Raw genomic sequence first — 11,222 nt, forward strand, 5'->3', positions numbered from 1 at the left:
TCCTATCACTCACTGTCCTCTCACTCTTTCTCTATCTTCCTATCACACACTGTCCTCTCTCTCATTCTCTTCCTATCACACACTGTCCTCTCTCTCTCTTTCTCTTCCTATCCCACACTGTCCTCTCTCTCTTTCTCTCTTCCTATCACACACTGTCCTCTCTCTCTCTTCCTACACACACTGTCCTCTCTCTTTCTCTCTTCCTATCACTCATTGTCCTCTCTCTATGTCTCTCTTCCTATCACTCACTGTCCTCTCTCTCTATTTCTCTTCCTATCGCACACTGTCCTCTCTCTCTTTCTCTCTTCCTATCACTCACTGTCCTCTCTCTCTTTCTCTCTTCCTATCACTCACTGTCCTCTCTCTCTCTTCCTATCCCACACTGTCCTCTCTCTCTCTTCCTATCACACACGGTCCTCTCTCTCTCTTCCTATCACTCACTGTCCTCTCTCTGTCTCTCTTCCTATCCCACACGGTCTTCTCTCTCTCTCTCTCTCTCTCTCTCTCTCTTCCTATCACTCACTGTCCTCTCTCTCTTTCTCTCTTCCTATCACATACTGTCCTCTCTTTCTCTCTTCCTATCACACACTGTCCTCTCTCTCTTTCTCTCTTCCTATCACTCACTGTCCTCTCTCTCTCTCTTCCTATCACTCACTGTCCTCTCTCTCTCTTCCTATCACTCACTATCACTCACTGTCCTCTCTGTCTTTCTCTCTTCCTATGACTCACTGTCCTCTCTCTCTCTTCCTGTCACTCACAGTCCTCTCTCTCTCACTCTTCCTATCACACACTGTCCTCTCTCTTTCTCTCTTCCTATCACTCACTGTCCCCTCCCTCTCTCTCTCGTCCTATCACACACTGTCCCCTCTCTCTCTCTTCCTATCACACACTGTCCTCTCTCTCTCTCTTCCTATCACTCACTGTCCTCTCTGTTTTCTCTCTTCCTATGACTCACTGTCCTCTCTCTCTTCCTATCACTCACTGTCCTCTCTCTATGTCTCTCTTCCTATCACTCACTGTCCTCTCTCTCTCTCTTCATATCACTCACTGTCCTCTCTCTCTCTCTTCCTATCACTCACTGTCCTCTCTCTCTCTCTCTTCCTATCACTCACTGTCCTCTCTCTCTCTTCATATCACTCACTGGCCTCACTCTCTCTTCCTATCACTCACTGTCCTCTCTCTCTCTCTCTTCCTATCCCACACTGTCCTCTCTCTCTCTCTCCCTATCACTCACTGTCCTCTCTCTCTCTCTTCCTATCACTCACTGTCCTCTCTCTCTCTTCCTATCACTCACTGTCCTCTCTCTCTCTTCCTATCACACACGATTCCTCTCTCTCTCTTCCTACACACACTGTCCTCTCTCTTTCTCTCTTCCTATCACTCACTGTCCTCTCTCTATGTCTCTCTTCCTATCCCACACGGTCTTCTCTCTCTCTCTCTCTCTCCCTATCACTCACTGTCCTCTCTCTCTTTCTCTCTTCCTATCACTCACTGTCCTCTCTCTCTTTCTCTCTTCCTATCACTCACTGTCCTCTCTCTCTCTCTTCCTATCACTCACTGTCCTCTCTCTCTCTCTTCCTATCACTCACTGTCCTCTCTCTCTCTTCCTATCACTCACTGTCCTCTCTCTCTCTCTTCCTATCACTCACTGTCCTCTCTGTCTTTCTCTCTTCCTATGACTCACTGTCCTCTCTCTCTCTTCCTGTCACTCACAGTCCTCTCTCTCTCACTCTTCCTATCACACACTGTCCTCTCTCTTTCTCTCTTCCTATCACTCACTGTCCCCTCCCTCTCTCTCTCTTCCTATCACACACTGTCCCCTCTCTCTCTCTTCCTATCACACACTGTCCTCTCTCTCTCTCTTCCTATCACTCACTGTCCTCTGTCTTTCTCTCTTCCTATGACTCACTGTCCTCTCTCTCTCTTCCTGTCACTCACATTCCTCTCTCTCACTCTTCCTATCACTCACTGTCCTCTCTCTTTCTCTCTTCCTATCACACACTGTCTTCTCTCTTTCTCTCTAACTATCACTCACTGTCCTCTCTCTCTCTCTCTTCCTATCACTCACTGTCCTCTCTCTTCATATCACTCTCTCTCTCTCTCTCTCTCTCTTCCTATCACTCACTGTCCTCTCTCTCTTTCTCTCTTCCTATCACTCAATGTCCTCTCTCTCTTTCTCTCTTCCTATCACTCACTGTCCTCTCTCTCTTTCTCTCTTCCTATCACTCACTGTCCTCTCTCTCTTTCTCTCTTCCTATCACTCACTGTCCTCTCTCTTCATATCACTCACTGTCCTCTCTCTCTCTCTCTTCCTATCCCACACTGTCCTCTCTCTCTCTCCCTATCACTCACTGTCCTCTCTCTCTCTCTCACTTCCTATCACTCACTGTCCTCTCTCTCTGTTCCTATCACTCACTGTCCTCTCTCTCTCTTTCTCTCTTCCTATCACTCACTGTCCTCTCTCTCTTTCTCTATCTTCCTATCACACACTGTCCTCTCTCTCTTTCTCTTCCTATCGCACACTGTCCTCTCTCTCTCTTTTTCTCTTCCTATCCCACACTGTCCTCTCTCTCTCTCTCTCTTCCTATCACTCACTGTCCTCTCTCTCTCTTCCTATCACTCACTGGCCTCACTCTCTCTCTCTCTCTCTCTCCCTATCACTCACTGTCCTCACTCTCTCTCTTTCTATCACTCACTGTCCCATCTCTCTCTCTTTCTATGACTCACTGTCCCATCTTTCTCTCTTCCTATCACTCACTATCCTCTCTCTCTTTCCTATCACACACTGTCCTCTCTCTTTTCTCTCTTCCTATCACTCACTGTCCTCTCTCTCTTTCTCTCTTCCTATCACTCACTGTCCTCTCTCTCTCTCTCTTCCTATCACTCACTGTCCTCTCTCTCTCTTCCTGTTACTCACAGTCCTCTCTCTCTCACTCTTCCTATCACTCACTGTCCTCTCTCTTTCTCTATTTTCCTATCACTCAGTCCTCTCTCTCTCTTCCTATCACTCACTGTAATCTCTCTCTCTTTCTGTTCCTATCACACACTGTCCTCTCTCTCTCTCTCTCTCTCTCTTCCTATCACACACTGTCCTCTCTCTCTCTTCCTATCCCACACTGTCCTCTCTCTCTTTCTCTTCCTATCCCACACTGTCTTCTCTCTCTCTCTCTCTCTCTTCCTATCACTCACTGTCCTCTCTCTCTCTTCCTATCACTCTGTCCCCTCCCTCTCTCTCTCTTCCTATCACTCACTGTCCCTCCCTCTCTCTCTCTTCCTATCACACACTGTCCTCTCTCTCTTCCTATCACTCACTGTCCTCTGTCTTTCTCTCTTCCTATGACTCACTGTCCTCTCTCTCTCTTCCTGTCACTCACAGTCCTCTCTCTCTCACTCTTCCTATCACTCACTGTCCTCTCTCTTTCTCTATTTTCCTATCACTCACTGTCCTCTCTCTCTCTCTTCCTATCACACACTGTCTTCTCTCTTTCTCTTTCTCACTCACTGTACTTTTCCTGTCTCTTCCTATCACTCACTGTCCTCTCTCTCTCTTCCTATCACTCACTGTCATCTCTCTCTGTTTCTGTTCCTATACCACACTGTCATCTCTCTCTTTCTCTCTTCCTATCACTCACTGTCCTCTCACTCTTTCTCTATCTTCCTATCACACACTGTCCTCTCTCTCATTCTCTTCCTATCACACACTGTCCTCTCTCTCTCTCTCTCTCTCTTCCTATCACACACTGTCCTCTCTCTTTCTCTTCCTATCACACACTGTCCTCTCTCTCTTTCTCTTCCTATCACACACTGTCCTCTCTCTCTTTCTCTCTTCCTATCACTCACTGTCCTCTGTCTCTCTCTCTCTTCCTATCACTCACTGTCCTCTCTCTCTCTTCCTGTCACTCACTGTCCTCTCTCTCTCACTCTTCCTATCACTCACTGTCCTCTCTCTTTCTCTATTTTCCTATCACTCACAGTCCTCTCTCTCTCTTCCTTTCACTCACTGTCATCTCTCTCTCTTTCTGTTCCTATCACTCACTGTCCTCTCTCTCTTTCTCTATCTTCCTATCACACACTGTCCTCTCTCTCTTTCTCTTCCTATCACACACTGTCCTCTCTCTCTTTCTCTTCCTATCCCACACTGTCCTCTCTCTCTCTCTCTCTCTCTCTCTTTCCTATCACACACTGTCCTCTCTCTCTTTCTCTTCCTATCACACACTGTCCTCTCTCTCTTTTTCTCTTCCTATCCCACACTGTCCTCTCTCTCTCTCTCTCTCTCTCTCTTCCTATCACTCACTGTCCTCTCTCTCTCTCTTCCTATCACTCACTGTCCTCTCTCTCCCTCTCTTCCTATCACTCACTGTCCTGTCTCTCTCTTCCTATCACTCACTGTCCTCTCTCTCTCTCTTTCCTATCACTCACTGTCCCCTCCCTCTCTCTCTCTTCCTATCACTCACTGTCCTCTCTCTTTTCTCTCTTCCTATCACTCACTGTCCCCTCCCTCTCTCTCTCTTCCTATCACACACTGTCCTCTCTCTCTTTCTCTTCCTATCACTCACTGTCCTCTCTCTCTCTCTTTCCTATCGCACACTGTCCTCTCTCTCTTTCTCTCTTCCTATCACTCACTGTTGTCTCTCTTCCTATCCCACACTGTCCTCTCTCTTTTTCTCTTCCTATCCCACACTGTCCTCTCTCTCCCTATCCCACACGGTCTTCTCTCTCTCTCTCTCTCTCTCTCTCTTTCTCTTCCTATCACTCACTGTCCTCTCTCTCTCTCTTCCTATCACTCACTGTCCCCTCTCTCTCTCTCTTCCTATCACTCACTGTCCTCTCTCTCTTTCTCTCTTCCTATCACTCACTGTCCTCTCTGTCTCTCTTCCTATCACTCACTGTCCTCTCTCTCTCTTCCCTATCACTCACTGTCCCCTCTCTCTCTCTTCCTATCACTCACTGTCCTCTCTCTCTTTCTCTCTTCCTATCACTCACTGTCCTCTCTCTCTTTTCCTCTTCCTATCCCACACTGTCCTCTCTATCTCTCTCTTCCTATCACTCACTGTCCTCTCTCTCTTTCTCTTCCTATCACTCACTGTCCTCTCTCTCTCTTCATATCACTCACTGGCCTCTCTCTCTCTTCCTATCACTCACTGTCCTCTCTCTCTCTCTCTTCCTATCACACACTGTCCTCTCTCTTTTTCTCTTCCTATCACACACTGTCCTCTCTCTCTTTTTCTCTTCCTATCCCACACTGTCCTCCTATCACTCACTGTCCTCTCTCTCTCTTTCTCTTCCTATCGCACACTGTCCTCTCTCTCTTTCTCTCTTCCTATCACTCACTGTCCTCTTTCTCTTTCTCTCTTCCTATCACTCACTGTCCTCTCTCTCTCTCTCTCTCTCTATCACACACTGTCCTCTCTCTCTCTCTCTCTCTTCCTATCACACACGGTCCTCTCTCTCTCTTCCTACACACACTGTCCTCTCTTTCTCTCTTCCTATCACTCACTGTCCTCTCTCTATGTCTCTCTTGCTATCCCACACGGTCTTCTCTCTCTCTCTCTCTCTCTCTCTCTTCCTATCACTCACTGTCCTCTCTCTCTCTCTCTTCCTATTACTCACTGTCCTCTCTCTTTCTTCATATCACTCACTGGCCTCTCTCTCTCTTCCTATCACTCACTGTCCTCTCTCTCTCTCTTTCCTATCCCACACTGTCCTCTCTCTCTCTCCCTATCACTCACTGTCCTCTCTCTCTCTCCCCCTATCACTCACTGTCCTCTCTCTCTCTTCCGATCACTCACTGTCCTCTCTCTCTTTCTCTTCCTATCGCACACTGTCCTCTCTCTCTCTTTTTCTCTTCCTATCCCACACTGTCCTCTCTCTCTCTCTCTCTCTTCCTATCACACACTGTCCTCTATCTCTCTTCCTATAACTCCCTGTCCTCTCTCTCTCTCTCTCTCTCTCTCTCTCTTCCTATCACTCCATGTCCTCACTCTTTCTCTCTTTCTATCACTCACTGTCCCATCTCTCTCTCTTCCTATCACTCACTGTCCTCTGTCTCTTTCTCTCTTCCTATCACTCACTATCCTCTCTCTCTCTTCCTATCACACACTGTCCTCTCTCTCTTGCTCTCTTCCTATCGCTCACTGTCCTCTCTCTCTTACTCTCTTCCTATCACTCACTGTCCTCTCTCTCTCTCTCTCTCTCTCTCTTCCTATCACTCACTGTCCTCTCTCTCTCTCTTCCTATCACTCACTGTCCTCTCTCTCTTTCTCTTCCTATCACACACTGTCCCTCTCTCTCTTCCTATCACACACTGTCCTCTCTCTTTCTCTCTTCCTATCACACACTGTCTTCTCTCTCTCTTCCTATCACTCACTGTCCTCGCTCTCTCTCTCTTCCTATCACTCACTGTCCTCTCTCTCTCTCTCTTCCTATCACTCACTGTCCTCTCTGTCTTTCTCTCTTCCTATGACTCACTGTCCTCTCTCTCTCTTCCTGTCACTCATAGTCCTCTCTCTCTCTCACTCTTCCTATCACTCACTGTCCTCTCTCTCTTTCTCTTCCTATCACACACTGTCCTCTCTCTCTCTTCCTATCACACACTGTCATCTCTCTCTTTTCTGTTCTATACCACACTGTCTTCTCTCTTTCTCTCTTCCTATCACTCACTGTCCTCTCTCTCTCTTCCTATCACACACTGTCATCTCTCTCTCTCTTCCTATCACTTAATTGTCTGTTCCTATCTTTTTCTCTTCCTACCACACTGTCCTCTCTCTCTCTTCTCTCTTCCCTATCACACACTGTCCTCTCTCTCTCTTCCTATCACACTGTCCTCTCTCTGTCTCTCTTCCTATCACACACTGTCCTCTCTCTCTTTCTCTTTATCACACTGTCTCTCTCTCTCTCTCTTCCTATCACTCACTGTCCTCTCTCTTTTTCTCTTCCTATCATTCACTGTCCTCTCTCTCTTTCTCTTCCTATCACTCACTGTCCCTCTCTCTCTCTTCCTATCACACACTGTCCTCTCTCTCTCTCTCTTCCTATCACACACTGTCCTCTCTCTCTCTTCCTATCACTCTCTCTTCTCTTTCTCTCTTCCTATCACTCACTGTCCTCTCTCTCTCTCTTCCTATCACACACTGTCCTCTCTTTTTCTCTTCCTATCACACACTGTCCTCTCTCTTTTTCTCTTCCTATCACACACTGTCCTCTCTTCTCTTCCTACACACACTGTCCTCTCTCTGTCTCTCTTCCTATCCCACACTGTCTTCTCTCTCTCTCTCTCTCTCTCTCTCTTCCTATCACTCACTGTCCTCTCTCTCTTTCTCTCTTCCTATCACTCACTGTCCTCTCTCTCTCTTCCTATCACTCACTGTCCTCTCTCTCTCTCTTCCTATCACTCACTGTCCTCTCTCTTCATATCACTCACTGGCCTCTCTCTCTCTTCCTATCACTCACTGTCCTCTCTCTCTCTCTCTTCCTATCTGTCCTCTCTCTCTCTTCCTATCACTCTGTCCTCTCTCTCTCTCTCTTCCTATCACTCACTGTCCCCTCCCTCTCTCTCTCTTCCTATCACTCTGTCCTCTCTCTCTTTCTCTCTTCCTATCACTCACTGTCCTCTCTCTCTCTCTTCCTATCACACACTGTCCTCTCTTTTCTCTTCCTATCACACACTGTCCTCTCTCTTTTTCTCTTCCTATCACACACTGTCCTCTCTTCTCTTCCTACACACACTGTCCTCTCTCTGTCTCTCTTCCTATCCCACACGGTCTTCTCTCTCTCTCTCTCTCTCTCTCTCTTCCTATCACTCACTGTCCTCTCTCTCTTTCTCTCTTCCTATCACTCACTGTCCTCTCTCTCTCTTCCTATCACTCACTGTCCTCGCTCTCTCTCTTTCCTATCACTCACTGGCCTCTCTCTCTCTTCATATCACTCACTGGCCTCTCTTTCTCTCTTCCTATCACTCACTGTCCTCTCTCTCTCTCTCTTCCTATCACTCACTGTCCTCTCTCTCTCTCTTCCTATCACTCACTGTCCTCTCTCTCTCTCTCTTCCTATCACTCACTGTCCCCTCCCTCTCTCTCTCTTCCTATCACTCACTGTCCTCTCTCTCTTTCTCTCTTCCTATCACTCACTGTCCTCTCTCTCTTTCTCTCTTCCTATCACTCACTGTCCTCTCTCTCTCTCTTCCTATCACACACTGTCCTCTCTCTTTTTCTCTTCCTATCACACACTGTCCTCTCTTCTCTTCCTACACACACTGTCCTCTCTCTGTCTCTCTTCCTATCCCACACGGTCTTCTCTCTCTCTCTCTCTCTCTCTCTTCCTATCACTCACTGTCCTCTCTCTCTCTTCCTATCACTCACTGTCCTCGCTCTCTCTCTCTTCCTATCACTCACTGGCCTCTCTCTCTCTTCATATCACTCACTGGCCTCTCTCTCTCTTCCTATCACTCACTGTCCTCTCTCTCTCTCTCTTCCTATCCCACACTGTCCTCTCTCTCTCTCCCTATCACTCTCTGTCCTCTCTCTCTCTTCCTATCACTCACTGTCCTCTCTCTCTCTCTTCCTATCACTCACTGTCCTCTCTCTCTCCCTATCACTCACTGTCCTCTCTCTCTCTTCCTATCATTCACTGTCCTCTCTCTCTCTTTTCCTATCACTCACTGTCCTCTCTCTCTCTTCCTATCACTCACTGTCCTCTCTCTCTCTCCCTATCACACACTGTCCTCTCTCTCTCTTTTTCTCTTCCTATCCCACACTGTCCTCTCTCTCTCTCTCTCTTCCTATCACACACTGTCCTCTCTCTCTCTTCCTATCACACACTGTCCTCTTTCTGTCTCTCTTCCTATCCCACACTGTCCTCTCTCTCTTTCTCTTCCTCTCCCACACTGTCTTCGCTCTCTCTCTCTCTCTCTCTCTTCCTATCACTCACTGTTCTCTCTCTCTTTCTCTCTTCCTATCACTCATGGCCTCTCTCTCTTCATATCACTCACTGTCCTCTCTCTCTTTCTCTCTTCCTATCACTCACTGTCCTCTCTCTCTCTCTTCCTATCACTCACTGTCCTCTCTCTCTCTCTTCCTATCACTCACTGTCCTCTCTCTCTTCCTTTCCTACACTCCATCTTTCTTTAAAAAAAACTTGAATTGGCACATTCTCAAAACTAATCAGACAATCAACTCAATCTCTGAACCCTGACAAACCCCCCCCCGTTCATCCTCTAATGGTTGGGTCCAACCCCCCGTCCCTATGTTGTGATAGATGGGTCTGGGCTGTAAGCGTTTGGTAAGAACAGTGCTTACTCAGTCATAATCACTGGGATAACACAGGGATTCAGCATAACCACTGGCACGGTCTGCTGTAATCACTGGGATAACACAGGGATTCAGCATAACCACTGGCACGGCCTGCTGTAATCACTGGGATAACACAGGGATTCAGCATAACCACTGGCACGGCCTGCTGTAATCACTTATTATTGTGAGTGTGTGTAAGTGGTGTGTGTGTGTGTGTTACCCTGGCAACAGATACAGTCTGTGATTTCTTGAACTATTCTTGAACTATTTCGTTGAACTAGCAACTGAAAGGTTGAACAGTTAACCCACTGTTCCTAGACCAGTTAACCCATTGTTCCTAGACCAGTTAACCCACTGTTCCTAGACCAGTTAACCCACTGTTCCTGGACCAGTTAACCCACTGTTCCTAGACCAGTTAACCCATTGTTCCTAGACCAGTTAACCCACTGTTCCTAGACCAGTTATCCCACTGTTCCTAGACCAGTTAACCCTGACTTGCCTAGTTAAATAGGCTGGTACTGAAGTGTTTGTGTGAGCAACAGATTATGTTTTACATACGCACATTCCTACGCATTCACACACATCTACGCTTGCACACACGCACACTCACACACAGTAGGATTCATCTGTAGTTCTGCTATTCTACTTTAGTTTGTCCTGTTATTGTTTCTCTTAACCTATTTATAAAATGTTTTTAATTTACTAAAGCAAACCGGGGACCAAAACCAGTGTTAACCAATCAACACTCTGGATATCCAAGACCCCTAAGACGGACAGCATGGAAGTATGAACGGCATGTGACATCACAAACAAGATCCTCGGAATGAACCGGACCAACAGAATGATAAAGCCTCTCCTCTGATACTATCCCCTGTTGCAAATACCTCTAACCATTCACCTCAACCAATGACCAGCTCTCGTCTTCCACATGTCTTTTGTCCAGTTTGTTCATGTCTCCACCACTCCTCCCCTCCATCCTACTCAACACCACCCCATCCTCCTTTCCACCACCCCATCCTACTCCTCTCCACCCCATCCTCCTCTCCACCACCCCATCCTCCTCTCCACCACCCCATCCTCCTCTCCACCACCCCATCCTCCTCTCCTCCACCCCATCCTCCTCCCCTCCACCCCATCCTCCTCCCCTCCACCACATCCTCCTCCCCTCCACCCCATCCTCCTCCCCTCCACCCCATCCTCCTCTCCTCCACCCCATCCTACTCCCCTCCACCCCATCCTCCTCTCCTCCACCCCATCCTACTCCCCTCCACCCCATCCTCCTCCCCTCCACCCCATCCTCCTCCCCTCCACCCTACCCCTCCTCCCCTCCACCCTACCCCTCCCCCTCCACCCCATCCTCCTCTCCACCACCCCATCCTCCTCTCCACCACCCCATCCTACTCTCCTCCACTCTTCCCCTCCACCCTACCCCTCCTCCCCTCCACCCCATCCTCCTCCCCTCCACCACATCCTCCTCCCCTCCACCCCATCCTCCTCCCCTCCACCCCTTCCTCCTCTCCACCACCCCATCCTCCTCTCCACCACCCCATCCTCCTCTCCACCACCCCATCCTACTCTCCTCCACTCCTCCCCTCCACCCCATCCTCCTCCCCTCCACCCCATCCTCCTCCCCTCCACCACATCCTCCTCCCCTCCACCCCATCCTCCTCCCCTCCACCCCATCCTCCTCTCCTCCACCCCATCCTCCTCTCCTCCACCCCATCCTACTCCCCTCCACCCCATCCTCCTCCCCTCCACCCCATCCTCCTCCCCTCCACCCCCTCCGCCCCATCCTCCTCCCCTCCACCCCATCCTCCTCCCCTCCACCCTACCCCTCCTCCCCTCCACCCTACCCCTCCCCCTCCACCCCATCCTCCTCTCCACCACCCCATCCTCCTCTCCACCACCCCATCCTACTCTCCTCCACTCCTCCCC

General features: G+C 48.7%; 1 protein-coding gene across 2 annotated transcripts in view; it reads left to right on the forward strand.

The window, feature by feature from the left end:
- LOC112237233 (chondrolectin-like) overlaps window positions 1–10,315 on the forward strand; it is a 37,953-nt gene extending 27,638 nt beyond the window's left edge. For both annotated transcript variants that reach the window (XM_042308772.1, XM_042308773.1), the window contains exon 8: window positions 9,996–10,315. In XM_042308772.1, the coding sequence (XP_042164706.1) occupies window positions 9,996–10,077 (82 nt within the window). In that variant the 3' untranslated portion in view covers window positions 10,078–10,315. The remainder of the gene's footprint in view (window positions 1–9,995) is intronic.
- The last annotated feature ends 907 nt before the right edge of the window (window positions 10,316–11,222 follow it).

The sequence above is a fragment of the Oncorhynchus tshawytscha genome, linkage group LG29 (assembly GCF_018296145.1).
Source record: "Oncorhynchus tshawytscha isolate Ot180627B linkage group LG29, Otsh_v2.0, whole genome shotgun sequence".
NCBI lineage: Eukaryota > Metazoa > Chordata > Actinopteri > Salmoniformes > Salmonidae > Oncorhynchus > Oncorhynchus tshawytscha.